The sequence below is a fragment of the Bicyclus anynana genome, chromosome 14, assembly GCF_947172395.1.
Source record: "Bicyclus anynana chromosome 14, ilBicAnyn1.1, whole genome shotgun sequence".
Classification (NCBI taxonomy): Eukaryota; Metazoa; Arthropoda; class Insecta; order Lepidoptera; family Nymphalidae; genus Bicyclus; species Bicyclus anynana.
This window is the reverse complement of record NC_069096.1, coordinates 10,531,427-10,550,969: the sequence shown is the minus strand read 5'-3', so window position 1 is coordinate 10,550,969 and position 19,543 is coordinate 10,531,427. Positions and strand designations below refer to the sequence as shown.

The 19,543-nt window shown below is 35.8% G+C and overlaps 2 protein-coding genes across 3 annotated transcripts in view; both read left to right on the top strand.

The window, feature by feature from the left end:
• The window catches only part of LOC112052077 (facilitated trehalose transporter Tret1), a 41,868-nt gene that overhangs the window by 15,927 nt on the left and 6,398 nt on the right, over nt 1-19,543 (top strand). For both annotated transcript variants that reach the window (XM_024090999.2, XM_024090998.2), the window contains exons 2-5: nt 13,982-14,165; nt 15,698-15,833; nt 17,384-17,592; nt 18,406-18,672. In XM_024090999.2, the coding sequence (XP_023946767.1) occupies nt 13,982-14,165; nt 15,698-15,833; nt 17,384-17,592; nt 18,406-18,672 (796 nt within the window). The remainder of the gene's footprint in view (nt 1-13,981; nt 14,166-15,697; nt 15,834-17,383; nt 17,593-18,405; nt 18,673-19,543) is intronic.
• LOC112054076 (uncharacterized) lies at nt 3,843-5,213 on the top strand. Its single transcript, XM_024093736.2, has one exon. The coding sequence runs from the start codon at nt 4,048-4,050 to the stop codon at nt 4,666-4,668; it is 621 nt and encodes a 206-aa protein (XP_023949504.2). The 5' UTR covers nt 3,843-4,047; the 3' UTR covers nt 4,669-5,213.

The following is a 19,543-nucleotide window of genomic DNA, read 5'->3' as shown; positions in this document are numbered from 1 at the left end:
TTCTATCTTAGTTTCCGCATTCATACGAGATTAGCGGACACTCGCGACAGAGTACTCGGAGTTCGTCCGCGTGAGATTGCACCAGTCAAAGAATAATGATGATCCAGAATGAGAAGTTTACAAGCAGCGTGGTAAAACTGGCGAAACCCATAAAAAAACAAACGTCACGCGTCTCCTTGAAATTCCCATTTACAAACTTTTTTCATAATTTGTATTTCAAAATTTAACAATTCAGAAATTAATATAATATAATAATTAATTACCAATAAAAAAATGCTCCATCTTATTTCTTTAGCTTTTGTGAACAGTTTTTAAAATATTTAAAACATAAGACACCATTTTTCTTGAATAATATTGAAAATTACTGATGCGCTTCGTGTCGTACTGACTAGAGAATGTATTCGTTTTTGAATTTTGTATTTGGAGCGGCTATGACGTCGTCGTGTTCCGTGAGCTCTATCTGCCTATTATTTCTAATCTGTGCCACCAGTAGTATAGGTACAATTTCAGCTTGGAGCTTTCTTTTTGACATTTATTCTCCCATATAATGCTTGTCAACCCTTGGTTAGTCTTGATAATATGTAGCTTTTTAGTAGGTTACCTAAGTTACCTACTCTAAGTACCTAAGTACCTAAATTTAGATACCTAAATGTATAAAATAAATAGTATAGGTAAATCAAAACATGTTCAAATACCTAGGAAGATTACCAATATCTTTTATTTGCACACAAATGTGGATCAAGTGGTGCCAGCAACCTACTAAAGGCAACAAGGTAACCGCGAGTTCCGTAAAACCTGCCATATAACATCCTTGGTAGTTTTTTCCCCTATTTTCCTCCTTTTCTTTTTCCCTCTATCTATCGAGTTACTTTTCAATAGATATTCACTGTTTTCCAGATTTATTTTCTCGATTATTTATTACCTATTTAATTTCTGCCTTATTGCAAATTGGTAGGTATGTACCATATATTTTTAGTTTTCCCACAAAGCAATTAATGATGTGTTTTTAAAGATTACCTATACCTATATGTACTTACTTAGGTGAATTTATTCCATCAGAAGATAGCTTAGCTCTAATATGACACACATGTAACAGACTGTATTCATTGGAAAACAACCTGCTCTTTATCCTAGCTTTAATATAATAATAATAATTGGATCAAAGAGACCATTCAATAAGTACAGATTGCTCTTAATCATAAACTGATTAGATTAGATTTAACTTCAAACAAATAAATCATATTATTACCTATAAAAAATGATGATGAACTAGTGAATAAATAAAACTGTATTCAAAAAGTTATGTGTACCTAGTACCTACTTACTTTATTATAAGAAGTAGATTTCATCAGGATTTTCGTTTGTTTTAGTGCTAATAGGGGGAAAAATCAGACGTTATCCGCATACTTACTCGTATTCTATATTGAACTTCATGTGGATGTAGGTTGGGTTGATATTATTTCATGTTATGTTAGTAGGAGGCTTTTGTGTTTTTCAAATCGGACGAAAAAAAACTGCATTCCTCGCGGACGTAGTCGCGATCGTTCGCTATTCCGAAATAAACCAAAACACACGCGAAGACATCGCGGGCGTTACACACGGTTTCTATTTTAATTGTTCCTTTGTTATTGTGGTGTCCGGATAAAGCTAGCTCGTAGGTTTTTACATATATACATGAGAATTTTACATATTAGAGACTAACCGACGCTCCGCGGTTTCACTCGCGTAGTTCCCGTTCCCGTGAGAATACGGGGATAAAAAATAACCTAAGACACTGACAAATAACGTGGCTTTCTAGTGGTAAAAGAATTTTCAAAATCGGTTGAGTAGAAGTATATTTTATTTAAGGAACAAGTTTGCTACTTACTGAGTTGTTTTGCGTACTTAGTACAGCTCGTGCGGATTAACTTTATACTTGGCTAGAAAGATGTACATGTACTTTTTGTCGGCCTCCGTGGCGCAGTGGTATGCGGCGGGGCAGATTGAGATTTTCTTAATTTGTCCAGGTCTGGCTGGTGGGAGGCTTCAGCCGTGGCTAGTTACCACCCTACCGGGAAAGACGTACCGCCAAGCGATTTAGCGTTCCGGTACGATGCCGTGTAGAAACCGAAAGAGGTGTGGATTTTCATCCTCCTCCTAACAAGTTAGCCCGCTTCCATCTTAGACTGCATCATCACTTACCATCAGGTGAGATTGTAGTCAAGGGCTAACTTGTAAAGAATTAAAAAAAAAACGTTGTGCTTGGTGTCAAGTACGTGTAAGTAGTAAGTGTCAAGTAGCCGAGATATAGGTATTCAGTTGAACACTGGAGTTGACCGATTGAACGCAATATTGATGAGCACGGTGTCGACTAATATTGTTTGCGCTTCGATGAATCTGCAATCTGCATGTTGACTTTTCGAAGTGCATGAATAATTAAACGTCAACGCTTTCGTTTACATTACTAATTAGTTTTTCCCAATGATCTAGGTATTCGCTGGATGCAGGTGGCTCAGTATCGTGATGATTGGAAGTCCTTACAAAAGGCCTATGCCCTGCAGTGGACGTCCATCGGCTGATATGATGATGATGATGAATGATCTAGTGAAATTAGTAGGTAAGTTCACTTCAGAATATATACCCAGCTGAATATTTGTATAAACTGATACTTGTAATATAGGTATACCAATAGCGAAAAACTCATAGTAAATGAAATATTTACAAGAAAATCAATTTTTATGACCTTTGTCCTCACACTTTATGTGCAGTGGACACCCTACGGAAACTACCCGGGTCACAGAAAACATATGTACACCGGGTCACAGAAAACATATATACAAGACCGGGTCCACCCTACCGGCTACCCTATGCGGTACAGAACGATCAAATACTCTTTTAAACAGTGCTTTTGTTGCTTTTTATTTAAAAACGGGTGAAAATGGTATCTAAATCCATATTCTAGTCAAGTATCACTTTTTATTTGTTTTGAACTTGTCAATCATTAAATTAAACCACAGAGCATACAGCACTTAAGCTGCGCTTAAGCGGGTAAAACACATTAATTACTCCAAGCTTATTATAATAGGGATGATGACAGTTTTTTAAATTGTATATAAATTAAGAGTATGCTAATAGTAAAGCAATTTTGTAAAAGGAACAGGGTATCTGCGAACATTACTTTCGGAGCTACAGGGATTTAAAGGGTCAGATTTGCGGCGCTGCCGCGGATCCCTGAAAAACGCCCCATACAAAATGGCACGAACTAATGACGTCGTAGGCAATGTAATGATCGTTAGATTTGTATGAGCGTACAAACAAAATTACTAATATCTTTGTTATTGGTGCGTTTATGTTTATAGTTCATTTATTAAAAAATGACACATTTAATATAAAGAAGCTAGAACTGTATGAATTTTCATCTAATTACGATAAAAGATTTTTAATAGATTTTGAAATGTTATACCTCATTTATTTTGCAAATATCCAGACAATCTTTTCTTTTTATATATAAATTAGTTAACAATGACCCTATTTACCCGAATGTATCATAAAAATCAATATATTCAAACCCAGTCATCATCCCCATTTATCAATGACAAAGATGATTGGAGGCAATCGAATTAGCTTTCATGTTCACACAAGTAGTACAATTAGGTAATGCTAGTCACTCACCATCCGATAAACCCACATCCGATAAAACTGATCGTGTGGTGGTGTGAGTTTATTGGATGGGGAGTGGCTAGCATATTGTAAAGAATGATTATTTAGAACCTGCCTTTCGATTCGGTGGTATAGACGTATAGTCGCTTAAAATATTTACATAATCAAACATTGATGTTTCAGAAGTGCTTTTTCGGAGGGTAGGCGTGAAATAAGTAACACACATTTTTGAAACGCTGTTTATTTTATTTTTAATTATAATAGAAAGTTTAAAGTATATCTACTTATTTTCACTATATTATGTCCCAGTGACTTCAAATACGTACCAGCTAATGTAATCCTCGTGATAATTTATTTATATTTCATAACCACAAAATTTTACACAAGTGTTCGCGATATTGATACAAGATGGATTCTTTGAAACAGTCTTTTTCTGCTATGTCGGATATGTTCTACACGAAGATGGACGAATTCCAGCAGGAATTACAAAAGAACACTGCTTCGAAGACGGCCGTGACCACCTCATCGATAGCCGCGGACTTTGCTTCTTTCAAAATATTTATTGTATCCACATTGAAAACGCTGCAGCAGCAAGTTGAATTCCTTCGGATGGAAATGGATCGCCAAGAGATGCGACAAAGGCGGAAGATGCTGCTCTTGCACGGAATTTCTGAAGCGAAGGCGGAGAATTTAACTGCACGTGTCACATCGATATTTGCTCAACACTTGGATCTCCCAAATTTTTCAAGTTCCAGCATAAAAACAAGTTATCGGTTTGGACGTTCTTCAGGTGGCAAACCCAGGCCTATTGTTGTTAAGTTCACAGACACAACAGTACGCAATAAGGTATGGTTTGCTAAAACTAAATTCAAGGGCACTGGTTTCACACAGTCGGAGTTTTTAACAAAGTCGCGCCACGACACTTTCTTAGAGGCTCGAAAGCGTTTCGGTGTCACAAACTGCTGGACGCGTGATGGATGCATATTTATCGTCGGCTCGGACGGCGTCCGTCACCGAGTAGAACCTTGAGCGAACTTGAATTAATTCCTGATGTTTCGTCAGCGGCGGCGGCGGTAGCGGCGACGCGGGCGGTGGAGTCGCCGAACTCCGGTGTTGTATTAAATAGTCCAGTTGCTAAATTGCCCGTTTCTCGTACAGTTAGACGAGTGGTTAGGAAGTAGAAATTCAATTCTTGTTTATTTAGGTACTTATGACTAGACTTCACAACATTTTATTTTTTCTTTTATTTTAAAATTATACCCTCAAAATTGTATCAATAATCTGTACTTTCAATTGTCAATTTTTCATGAACTGTCAAAAGTGACGTGTATCAAGCGTTGACAATTTAAACAGTGATGCCAACTGTGAATAGCCACAGGGCCACAGGTTATTTATTAGTTACGTTTTACTTTATTATCTGTCAAATAAATCCGGTATCTGTTTATATTAGTAACCAGAGACAACAATTAGAACTTATATTGTTAACTTTAAGGCAAATTGCTTTGTGTTCGGATTTTCACTATTAAGTAATCCTGAATTATTGTCATGTATTTTCTTTTAAGTTATTTTTGATGTTATGCTATGGTTATAGATTTAGTTTTGTTTTTAATTGATTTTGTTATGTAATAATTTTGTTTTTAGTCATAAGTATGTTACACATTTTGCTAGCTGGTAGGTAAAGTTTATATTTGTTTATTTTATTTTACAATTTATTTTTTCTTTTTTACATTTAATTAATAATATCATCTGTTTTAATTAATTTTTATATAAGTATAGATATAATTATTATTGTTATTTGAATTATTATTATTATTTTAATTATTTTAATTTTATTTATTTATTATTGTATATAAATATTTATATACATTTTATTTCTTTCTTTAATATGTCATTTCTTAATACAATTGGCCTAAACGACTCATTCTTTTCGCTTTCTGATTCTAGTGTAATTAGTAGTAATGATAATTTTCAGAGCCTCCCAACTCTTAATGAAACACTTGATACGCACTTCTCTGATTCATTTAAAAATTTCAATATCGTTCACATAAATGCTCAGAGTATTCCTGCACATTATCCCGATATGCTTTCTTCTTTTGATAGCAAATATATTCATGCAATCCTAATTTCTGAATCGTGGCTTAAACCATGTTTATCTTCCACATCATATGCTCTTCCTGGTTTTCACTTGATTCGGAATGACCGTGAAAATCGGGTTGGCGGAGGTGTTGCTATTTATCTCCGTTCGCATTTACCGTATACTGTTATTAGTGTCTCACAAGCACAGCCTGCCACGCATGCTGAACATTTGTTTGTAGAAGTGATTTTTTCTAATCTCAAACTGCTTCTTGGAGTTTATTATAACCCTAGCCTGACTATTGACTTTTTTCCACAATTCGAGGTATTATTAGATAGTTTTGTTCCACTATATAAGCATTCGATTATAATGGGTGACTTTAATACTTGCCTTATAAAGAATGACTCTCGCGCCACGCGTCTAAAATCTATAGTACAGGCGGCTAATTTGCACCTTCTTCCTCTGTCCGCGACTCACTATTTTCCAAACTGTTCCCCATCACTTCTTGACATTATTCTCGTTTCTTCTAGTGATCATGTGGCTAAGCATGGCCAATGCCCTGCCGATGCCTTTTCATATCATGATTTACTTTATCTATCTTATAAGATCCGCCCCCCTAAAGCAAAATCAAGAATTCTTCTCCAGCGTAATTTTGGTGGTATGGATTTGGATCGTCTGAGGGATGATGCTGCGAATTTAAACTGGGATGATATTCGTGTTGGATCGAATATAGACGAACAAGTAGAGATTTTTAACTCCCTTTTAATTAAATTGTATGACCGTCATGCTCCAATTCGTCCAGTCAGAATCAGGCATCTTCCTGCTCCTTGGCTTACTGAGGAGATCAAAACCATACAACACAAAAAAAATGTTGCAAAGTCCAAGTTAAAATCAAAGGACACGGAGGCTTACCGGCATAAATATAAAGTTATTCGGAATCAGTGTAACAGGTTGTGTAGAGATATGCAACGACGCCATATTCATAAATCCATACTCGAAGAGGAAGACTCTGGTAGAGTATGGAAGTTTCTCAAATCTCTGGGAGTTGGGAAAGCAAATAGGAACAACCATACTAGTAATGTTAATTTAAACCAGCTTAATCAGCACTTTTCCTCATCTTGTACCATTGATAGTACTATAAAAAGTAATACAATAAATCATATTTCTGCTTTGCCCACTCCCGACGATCCAGCTTTTATCTTTAGTCAAATCGACTGTAGTGATGTTAAGAGAAGTATCTTGGAAGTCAACTCTGATGCTGTTGGAACTGATTGCATTAGTCGTAAAATGATCATACCTCTCCTTGAACTTCTAATCCCTGTAATTTCTTTCATTTTCAATAATTCCATTCTTACTGGTGTTTTTCCAACATCTTGGAAAAGGGCACACGTAATTCCAATTCCTAAAAAACCTAATCCCTCGAGCTTCTCTGATTATCGGCCTATATCAATTCTCCCATTCCTGTCAAAAGTCTTTGAACGTATAGTTCATAGACAACTAACTCTTTTCATGTCTCGGTGTAACCTTTTCAACCCATTTCAATCTGGTTTTCGTTCCGGTCATAGCACGACTACTGCTTTAGTTAAAATAACTGATGATATCCGCTCTGGTATGGATAACCAGTGTGTGACAATCCTGACACTGTTAGACTTCAGCAATGCTTTCAATAATGTTGATTACGATCTAATTTTGACCATTATGCGTTCTCTTAACATATCTCCTTCAGTCATTGGCTGGTTTCATAGTTACTTGCATGGACGCCAGCAGCGTATACGAGTTGAAGATTCACACTCCGACTGGTGTTCAGTGAGTGCTGGTGTACCACAAGGTGGCGTGTTGTCTCCTCTCTTGTTTTCAATTTTTATTAGTACAATAACTCTAAATTTATCTTCTTTCTACCACTTGTACGCTGATGACCTTCAATTGTATGCCCAAGCTAAAATAGAAGACTTACCCCTTAAAATTAATTCAATGAATAAAGATTTACAGGGAATTGTTGAGTGGGGTAGATCTTATGGTCTGCAAGTAAATGCTTCTAAAACACAGGTCATCATTATAGGCAGTCACAAACAAATTGCCCGTATTAACTGGACAACACTTCCTTGTGTTGTTTTTGATGGAGTTCAACTACCATTTAGCGATACAGTACGAAATCTAGGTGTTGTATTTGATAAATATCTCTCCTGGGTCCCTCAGGTTAGCGAAGTGAGCAGGAAGATGTTTGCAGCAGTACATTCTTTGCGACGTCTCAGTAACTTCCTGCCTATACCTACTAAAATTATGTTGGCTCAATCTCTCCTTTTACCAATTCTTGATTATGCTGATACTTGCTATCTAGATTTAACTATTGAGCAATTTAATAAACTTGAGCGTATTCAAAATCTCTGCATTCGGTTCATATTTGGACTTCGAAAATATGACCACATTTCTGAATTTCGGACTAAGCTCAAGTGGCTTCCGATTCGTCTTCGCAGGAATACTCATATTCTGTCTCTTTTATACTCTGTTCTTTTCCATCACTATACTCCTTTTTATCTGAAAGAACGGTTTGAGTTTCTTAGTGATACTCACTGTCGTTCACTCCGTTCTGACGATAACCTTATCTTAAAAATTCCCACTCATAGTACTTCTTTTTTCTCTAGATCCTTTGCTGTCGAATCCGTAAGGCTGTGGAACTCTCTCCCTCCTGATATCAGACGTGCGAAATCTTTACCGATATTCAAGGGGCTCATTGGTAAACATTACTTTCCACCTTAAATTTTGTATTTTTTTTTTTTTTTTTTTAATAATTATCGTCATGGTTTGTTGTGTTTATGACATGTTTATATATATATTTTTTTACATTTTTATACATTTATATTTATTATATATCTATATTTATATATATACTCGTATACGTATGTATAAATATTGTAAATATACAATTTGTATTATATGGTATATGTATCGTATTGTATATTATATATGTTGATATTTCTTAGTATTTTGTTACATAAGTATTTAACTATTTTCTTTTTTATGCGTTATTTTCTTTTATATATTACCTCTGTACACCCTAGCCTATATCTTTATAATTTTTATTATTAGTTTCTTCGTTAGGTTGCCTGGAAGAGATCGCTTTTTAGCGATAAGGCCGCCTATTGTGCATTTTTCTTTCTTTCCATTATTTTTCTGTATCGTATGTTTCTGTGTGGTGTACAATAAAGTATATTTTCATTTCATTTCATTTCATTTCATTTCAAGTGCTTGTACCACAAAATACGTACATACGTACAAGCCTACTTGAAACAAATGAATTTGAAAATGTGTGTGCAGCACCGTAATGAAAACGCTAAACCATTACGCGAAACAACTTTGCGATAAAGTACCTACCTATCTACCTAGTTCTAATAGCCTAGCCACGACCGTAATGTTACTTTGAACAAAGACAGACTTTACCACAAACATCATATCCTACTAATGATATAAACGCGAAAGTTTGTATGGATGTTTGGATGATGGATGTTTGTCACTCTATAACGTCGCTCCTACTGAAGCGATTTAGCTGAAATTTGGCATTAAGATATTTTATAGCATGGATTAACACATAGGCTACTTTTCATCCCGGAAAAATCCATTGTTCCCGAGGGATTTGTGAAAAACTAAATTCCACGCAGACGAAGTCGCGGGCGTCCGCTAGTATTTTATAATCTATCGACTCAAACGTATAGCTCCAAAATATTTAGTACACAAATAAGTATTTCCAACACAATCATGTTGGCAAACATTAGAAAGAATTGAGAGTAAGGTATATAGATGTAGCGTTTGCTTATAAGGCTTTCGCTTGGTTTTTCAACAGCCATGGAATGTTATCGAATTTATTGGACACTTAATGAAAATTGGACATTAATGGCAGCTTGTAAGTAATTGAATCGTGATACGATCGGTTTTACAAATTGATTAGCTACTGAAGCTTAATTTGATATATGTAGGTACTTATGTAGGAATAAGAGGTACACATATTATATCTATACTCGCGGACTGACAAGCTTCACTTTGACAGTTACGCAAGCAACCAATTGTAAGAAAGCTATCGTCCTATATTTTTTATTTTATTTTATTTTAATGAGGGCTTACAAACAACATCATAGTACATAATCATATTATCATAATTCTTATATAAATAAAAATTATAACTATGACACCAGCTTCGGAAACCACAGATTACAATACTATAAAGTAGACTACTACGCACCTAAATATTTTATATAAAATTAATACAAACAAATTTTGAAAAAATTAAAATAAAAAGTGAATAAAAAAATAGATGAAAGAAAAGACTAAAGACTAAAACTAAATTATTAATTGACTAATAGCTATAAACTCTATATCTCATTTTTGTTTTTTTTTTAATGCTCTCAGTTCTAGGCCTTTTAACCATAAACTTTTGATAACTTCAATAAAAGTACAAACATTTGGATTCTATGAAGTAGGTACATACTTAGTAGATATCTAAAGAGATAGGTACAAGTGTGTTGTAGTATCTTTATCATTAGATAAAATTTATTCTTATATGCCGGAAGAAAGCATCATTACGAAATATGTATGATATATGTATAGGTACTTATTTAATATGTGGCAGATATTAGGAAGATTTAGGACCCCTGATTTCGATAAATTTTACCTAATTATTATTATTTGTCAAATTAACGAAAAAATGTGGAGTTTTCGTTGAAAACCAATATTGGTTCATGGTATGACCCGTTCGAAATAAAACGATAACTCAAAATTCGAATGAATTAATTTGTATTCCACATATATTGATATAAAACTTCCAAACATATTTCTTCTTAAAGGTTAAAGATAATTTTTCAATTATATTTACAAAAACCATTCTGATCAAGTACATTGAACCATAGAATGTAACTCCCTATTGTGAATACAAGAACACTAAAAATTAAATAGATATTTAAATAAATGTTATAGTCAGATGTTTTACGTTACTACTAATATTACAAAAACTAAAGAGTTTGTTTGTTTGTTTGATTAAACGCGCTAATCTCAGGAACTGATGTTAGATTAAAATAATGTACTACAACTTTGCAGAATACATCATTTTCTACAGAAAATGTCGCGACAGCATATATCTATCTTCTATATTTTAGCAGATATATGTAGTACCTTTTGTACTTTAATAAATTATTTAAATCATATACCTACTAAGGTTTATGTCATTATTTACACAACCAAACTTCAACCCTTATCAAAATGAATTACTTAATAATCAAGAGGATATTATAGAGATTTGCCTTTTACAGTATGTTAATTAGTCATATAGTTACGGAGATAATACAAAATTTCTAAAAGACGAAAAAATGCCCCTAAAAGACGCCTCGCAGTTTCACCCACATAGTTCCTGTTCCCGTAGGAACACAAAGTAAAAACAATTGACACTCGCAAATGACGTAGCTTTGTACCGGTCAAAGAATTTTCAAAATCGGTTCTGTAGATCCAGAGATTACCCCCTACAACCACACAAACTTTACCTCTTTATAATCACACTAATATTATAAAGGCGAAAGTTTGTGTGAGTGTATGTCTGTTCCTCCTTTACGCTGCGGCTACTGAAGCGATTTGGCTGAAATTTGGAATGGAAATAGATTTCACTTTGGATTAACACATAGGCTACTTTTCATCCTGGAAAATCCATGGTTCCCGTGGGATTTGTGAAAAACTGAATTCCACGCGGACGAAGTCGCGGGCATCCGCTTGTTATTATATAATAAGAAATCTAACAAAGGTTTACCTTAGTGATCTCGACGAGTGTTCAATGAGTGATCGCAAAAAATAAAACCTTGTGGACTTACTTATGCTATCCGGTACCTTACACTACCAAATACCACAAGTACTCTCAAGTACTTGGTACGCTGTTTACATTGTCAGTAACGCGTACGTAAATAGTCATTGCCTATAATGATATCCTTTTTGCACAGCCAATTTATTTGATTGTAAGCAATTTGTAATAACAATACACCATGCAGAAAATCACAAGACTTCAACTCATATGACATGACGGACAACGATGGTAGAGCATAATTATTAGGTATCTACATAAACATAAAAAGTTAAGAAAATTGTATAATCATGCTATAAACATGCTCGTATCTGAATTGAAGGGTTAAGGGAAAAACGGCCACTGTTAGTTCTGGTAAATTTTATACTGGAAGAAAAAACTATGTTGACTTTGGTTGTTTATCCAAATATCAAAGAAAGTTAACGACTAATACCGCTTAATTAAGGCGCTTTTACGAAAAGTGATTTACGTTTGATAAGCATCAGTACAATGAAACCATAGACACAAAAATCTCATTTCGATTATTTACGTAACAACGTCTTATAATTCGATGGAGGCGGCTGCAAACTCGAAAAAAGATACGTCATATGTCGCTCCCTCGCTCTAGGTTTGCCAACTTTTTTTACAAGAAATAAAGTAGGTACATATTCTCGTCTATGAAAATTATTAAACAGTATTTTAGAAAAACGAACATTTTATTTTAAAAAATGTAATCATTCCATCTGTATTTTTTCATGACGTTGTCACGTTTAGCTATAGTCAGTAAACCGACTTTACAGACAACTGACTTTTTTTTACATTGTTAATTGCTAACGAGCTCCTACCGTTTAATTTGAAAGTAAACTACGAGTAGGTATGTACATAATGTCCATATCAGAATACTTAGAATCTGCCTTATGTAAAGATTCAAAGTAGTCTTGCCAATGAGGAAAACTTCTTACCTTATCCTTACCATAGCAAAGTTCGCCACATAGGTAGGTAAGTTTTGTAAGGCCTACCAATGAATTTAATTTGAGAGATTAACTAGTTTAACAACTGTAGTTTTCACATAAGTAATTTTAATTAGTGAATGCTATGATAACCTATAAAAAACTCTTTATGAAGTTCGAAAAATATGTTAACGAATATCTATATGAAATAGTAAGTAATAAATACGTGCTAAATGGAAATATTGTGTAAATAATATAGGTACTTTCCATTAATGAAAACGTGACTGAAACAGAACGCGTGAAAGTAAAGATTACTATTTTGTACCTACATATTTAATATGAAATTTTCCGTAGAACTTATGATTGTCACGAAGTCTATCTAAAATGAATATATTTATATAAATAAAAAAAATTAATAAAAAATAAACCTGACTTTAAAATCACAAATATGTTTCTACTAAACTAAAAAGCGAAAAATAACATCGTATTATGTGCTACCTTCTGATCAGCTTGAAGGCGGTACCAAGGCCCCTATAATATTCGAAAGTTCCCCTCGATTTCTCCAGGATCCCATCATCAGATCCTGACATGATTACTATGACAATGGGAAAATAGACCCTTTTTGACCCAAACAAAAAAATTATTTTTTAAATCGGCTCAGGCGTCTCCGAGTAATCGGTGAACATACGTAAAAAAAAGATTCCGACGAATTGATAACCTCCTCCTTTAACGAAGTCGGTTAATAAACATATAAATAAAGAAGTGTCTTTCTGTGATTTCAAAATAACTGTGTTTTTCAAGTGCATCTCTATTCTATTTACATAATCAAGCTTTTTTTTAAATATTTCTGTCCGTCTTTTTAGATGGATGGACACAGAGACGGACGGACAGAGGAGTTTTAGTAATAGAGTCCCGTTTTACCCTTTGGAGAAAAACAAAAAATAATATAATCTTTATACTTGACCGGTTGGAAGGTCTGGACGCTTGAAAACTAACACGTTTGGAACTCTATACTATGATAGAGATATGAGTTGACAGACTTTCAGCTCTCATGAACTGAGGAAGCTCTGAAATTCTATACTAATATCATAAAGCTGAAGAGTTTGTTTGTGTGATTGAACGCGCTAATCTCAGGAACTACTGGTCCGGTTTTAAAAATTCTTTCAGTGTTAGAAAGCCCATTTATCGAGGAAGGCTATAGGCTATATATTATCCCCATATTCCTATAGGAACCACGTGGGTGAAACCGCGCGGCGTCAGCTAGTAAACTTAAATTGTAAATGGTGAAATTGTCATTTGAATCATTAAATACTTAATAAATAATTTGCATGCCTAATTGGCAAGATACATTTACCATCTACATCTACCGACCACCTGTATAAATAATGCATGTATCTGCAAAGAATAAATAAATTGATTGATTGAAAAAAAAAAACTATAATCTGTAAACGCATGCTTAAACACATCAAGCTTTGGTACATTGACCGTTTCTTTCTTTATTCGTAGAGATGGCGCGCACGAGATCATGCTGGCCAAGGGCCGCAAGCCGGAGGTGGTGAGCAAGGAAGCCAAGAGCCAGGAGGAGTACGAGGCGTTGCAGAGCTTCCTCCGCAGCATCAGTTCCACAGCCACACTACCGCCCTATGTGAAAGGCGAAACATATTCCTCCGTCCGGGGTGTGTTCAATCAGGTACCAAGAAACAATATTTGTTTTGGACTACTATTTATTATTTTCGCCTCCTGCGCAAAAGGGGTGTTATGGATGGACCGATTTCAATGCGGTTTTTTTTCATTTGAAAGCCAGTAAGTAAGTAAATAAAATATTTAAAAAAAAACTTTTCTGTTATGATGGAAATTATTTCTGGCATAAAAGTCGTTATCTTAGTTAATTTCATGATTTTTGGGGGATTATCATTTATTCATATTATGTACTTGGGTATACATTTATATGATAGGTAGGTAACCTATCATAGTTGAAAGTATAACAACAATGTAACAATACGTCATAATACACTTAACGGTTAGTATTACTTTAATTAACCTTTCAAGAAAATGTAAGATGACGCTCGTAAACTCTTCCGTTCTTATTAAATTGGTGCTTACATAAGGCGGTGGTGCAGTGAGAGTGCAAACATCATTTGATCCCAATTAAGTATATTGCCAGCTCCTATTACCAGAATGAGATATTAATTTAATGTCGACGGCATTTTCCAATATCGTGTATGTATCGATAGGTTATAGTACTCGAGACCTTATGTGGAGTCAAGTTTACGAGATAAAATGTTAACGATTTGTTTTGAAACACGGTCATTTATCTTATCTAATCATAAGTAGGTATTGAATGACCAACTCTTATATGGGTGGGTTTTCAAAACATTTACCTTTATCTGTAAGAGTTCTTTCTTTTATGAAAAAGATTATTGGGCATGTTATTCTCGACTAACATTTCCATCCGTGGACAAAAAGTTAGTTATTGGATAAAAGCAGGCGTTACTTTGCGGAAGTTCATCATGATAATATAATGATTTATTTATTTTGCTATCATCCGCGAAAAGTCGACGAACCCATGCGACAACGTCACCCAGGTCCGACAAAATACTCTCTACGTACGTTTCACCCCGAAACCGGAGCATCCTCAGGAGATGTTGACTCTACAACGTGCAATTGCAAAGTGATAGAGTAGTTTCTAGGGGTAGACCTCCGACGACTTGGCTGACTACGGTCCAAAAGGATCTAAAAGAACTGGGACTCTCTGACGAAGACGCATACCAGCGTTTGAAGTGGCGCCGATTGATTGGGAAAGTAGACCCCGTGTAACGGGAATATGCGAGGTCAAAGAAGAAGATTGTGTTAATCCGGGGTTCCGCCATCATAATATTAGTGTGAATATATATAATATATTTATATTTATAATATACTAGCGGTCAAGCTTCGTTTTGACATAAGTGCACTTATTCTCTATCCCTACTCTACCCTTCTTTACCTCTACCCCTACCCTACCCCTACCGCTTGACTCTTAAACGTTTGTATGGGAAATAGAAAAGGGCAGTTTTTAGGGTTTTCCCGGAAATTATTTGATTTTTTTCTCACCTTTTAAACATTCCCTATACCTCCACGAACATTTCAAGACCAAGATAAGATAAATCCGTTAAGCCGTTCTCGAGTTTTAGCGAGATTAACGAACAGCAATTCATTTTTATATATATAGATTTATTGTTCCAGTGTCTCATAACATGTGCAGTGCTGATCCTAGCGGCGGGCGCCGGACACCCCATCGGGTTTTCAGCTGTCGCGCTCCCACAACTGCGCACTGAGAACACTACTATGAGGATTGACGATGAAATGGGCTCTTGGATTGGTAAGTAACAACTCGCCAACAAACTGCTTGTTCAGTTTGGCGAGGAAATAGAGTAAGGAATGATTGTTAAGTCAATCAATCAATCAATCAATCAATAAATAAATTAGAAAATAAGTAAATAAAAAAAGTAACATCAGCCCCTCTTTTGGCAAATTTAGAGCTTATACAGCTGCAACCAAAGATTTTATGCTATTAGACATGTCACTTGCGCGTCGAAACTGAGGTGAACAAATGTATCTAATTGTCTTAATTTCATTTAGTAAACAACGAATGATATTTGATCAAATAATACCTAACGAAGCCCTACCTATTTAATGAAGAATTAAATAACTCGATATTTAATTCTTCATTAAATGAAACAGATGTTGGCCATAAAATTATTATTTTGTTTACAATGTCTTTAATTTAACATGTCGAGACCATTTGAATAAACTAAGACTAATGAGAAACATGTTAAAAACATTTTTATTGCTGCAAGTAGGTATGGTTAAACTATGACTGTATCATAAATGAGTTATTAAGAAATCGTTGTTTTTTTCATGAATTGTTTTAATTTGTGTTTAACGTCATTTTTAACCTAGCCGGCAAATTAGAAGTATATTTTCAAGGTGGCAATTTACATAAAACTTAGATGCATGTAAAGGACATATCATACACAAAACGGACAGAATAGAACAACTAGGTAGGTATAGAATGAGGGAAAACGGAAAATTAAATCTCATTATTAAATTAGTTTTTCCATTTTTTTTTTTATTTTCAAGAAACCTATTCTGTATATCCAATGGCCGGAAACTGGACTCAATGGGTACCTACTTACTCTACCGGGACTATTCGATATTATCCGAAATGAATTAACAATATCACTGCGTGACACCACCTCATACTACCCCAATTTTAATAGGAATTACCTACTAACAATGTTTTTATTTCCAAATAAAAAATAAAAAAATAAAATATCACGTGTTTAAGAAATTAAATGTCTCAACCGGTGAAGGAAAACATCGTGAGGAAACCTGAATACCAGAGGTTTTGACGGACTCCGTGGCGCAGTGGTATGCGCGGTGGATTTACAAAACGGAGGTCCTGGGTTCGATCCCCGGCTGGTCCGATTGAGATTTTCTTAATTGGTCCAGGTCTGGCTGGTGGCAGGCTTCGACCGCGGTTAGTTACCACCCTACTGACAAAGACGTACCGCCAAGCGATTTAGCGTTCCGGTACGATGTCGTGTAGAAACCAAAAAGGGGTGTGGATTTTCATCCTTCTCCTAACAAATTAGCCCGCTTCCATTTTAGACTGCATCATCACTAACCATCAGGTGAGATTGTAGTCAAGGGCTAATTTGTAAATATATAAAATAAAAAAAAAATAGAGAATTTTCTTAATTCTCTGCGTGTGTGGAATCTGCCAATCAGCATTGGCAGATTCCACACACGCAGTAACCCCTCTCATTCTGAGAGGAGACTCGAGCTCAGCAGTGAGCCGAATATGGGTTGATGATGATGAATGTTTTTATATCTCATTAAAAAAAATTAAACCTCATTTTGTTCCAGCGAGCATACACTCGGCAGCTACACCGCTGGGGTCCATGTTGTCCGGGCCGATCATGGAGGCGATAGGGCGGCGACGAACGCTCCAGGCTTCCACGTTGCCGCTCGTAGTCGGCTGGATACTGATAGGCACAGCATCACACCACGCTCTGTTGCTGCTAGGGAGGATTGTTTGCGGGTTTGCTGTTGGAATTCTTGCGGCACCTTCACAAGTATGTACCTACTTACACATTGTTTGTGTTTTTTTTTCACCCAATAAATTGGGCAGACTCACGCTCGGTGTTCGGCAAAAGTCGCGTCGGAACGTTTGGCAGATGCGCTCGCTCGCTTTACTTGACTCTAAGCTTCTAACCACAATTGGCAAAAGTGATAACTTAAACTAATCTGAGTTATTTAATCGCGAGCGCAAGCCAGACAGAGTGGCGCTGTAACGCGTTACGTTACCAAGCGGTTTACCCTCACATAAGAAGTTATCGCTTCATAAAATTGAAAATTTTGAAAAACCCCCAAATGTCTTAATGAAACTATTAATTACACTCTCGATCAAGTCGTCAATATTCTCTTCCAATTGAGACCCCACTCGAGTATATTTGCAGACATTCCGTTGGTTATCCTCACTTTCAACTCTCCCAACATATAAACGGCTCAACCGATTTTCATCAGATATGTCTAAGAACACTCGCCCGTAATTCACCTTTAATACAAAATAAACTAAATTAAAATTGCTTTATCCGTTCGGGAGCTACGGTGCCACAGACAGACAGACTTATAACACCCCTCTTTTTGCGTCGGGGGTTATAAATGGACGTGACAAAGTGTCGTATTTTTCTGACTGCCTCGTCGTTCCAGTGCGTATCCTGATCATGAGTTCCGCGAGCAAAATCATTTGAACATATTGTTTTTAAATTATCAAAATTAATTTAGGCTTTGTTTACAAGCACTTTTGAAAGGTCAAGTTATGTCATAATTCAAAATTAATGGTGGTAATTATCGAAAAAGATTAACAGTTGAATTTTTGTCCGCAGGTGTACTTAGGAGAGATCTCAGAGCCTCGCTTAAGAGGTTTACTTATAGGAACACCCTTTGTTGCGTATTCTTTGGGTGTCCTCTACGTGTATGCTCTAGGAGGAGCTCTGTCGTGGCGGTCGGTGGCACACTTGTCCATATTGCTGCCGACGTTGGCATTTATAGCCTTATGCTTCTCACCAGAGAGTCCAACTTGGCTCGCACGCCGCGGACGCTTCCACGAAGCAATGGCAGCTATGTCGAGGTTACGAGGAGATCCCGATACCGTAAGTTGCCGTGTGCTGATTTGAATTTAAACGACATTTTATACTTACACAACATCCTAAAAGTAAACCAAATATCTATTGTCTAGGTATATATTTGCATACTTAAATAATTAATGTGTTATTAAACTCTTGATCTCTCTATCAAAATCGATTCATAAACTAATGTTAGGTAGGTACATTGAGAGGCGTCAGCTAGCGAAGCTGAATGGAACGGAAAATTCTGCGCGGACGAAATCGCGGGCGCCCGCTAGTACACAATATGTAGGTCTATTTTAATAATACATAATATAAAATACATAGGTATAGGTACGAAAAATCTAATGGACAAACAAAAACCATGCGAATTACCACTTTGGTACCTAATTTAACTTGTACGAACTCGACTGAGTCTTGTTATATCTACTGTGACTGAGTTGTGTGATAAATATGTCCCACACATTGTTTTCCAACACGCCCTCAACAAATGATATGGCGGACGCTGAATCGAGTTAAGAACACTCGTGTTTGTGTCACCAATCGCCGCTAATGAGCTCAATAAGAACGTACTTGCCAATTGATGTCATGCTTCTCGAATATGTTCACATCATGACAGCAATTATACATTCAATGGGTCGAGATCTGCCGCTCTTTCACAGATACATTGACTCATGTTGCGAACAAATTCGTAATGGTTCATTTACTCAGGCATTATATTTACACTCATTACAAAGAATAATGATATCTACCTCCTCATTGCAATATTCTATGGTGTAGGCCAGTGCTGTAACTAGCTATAGGAAGGTAGAGCTGGCAAGATATCACAGCTGAAACACCCCATCCTATGTCGCGTTCATGTCCTCATATCAGTTACAACTAACTACTTAAGCATTAG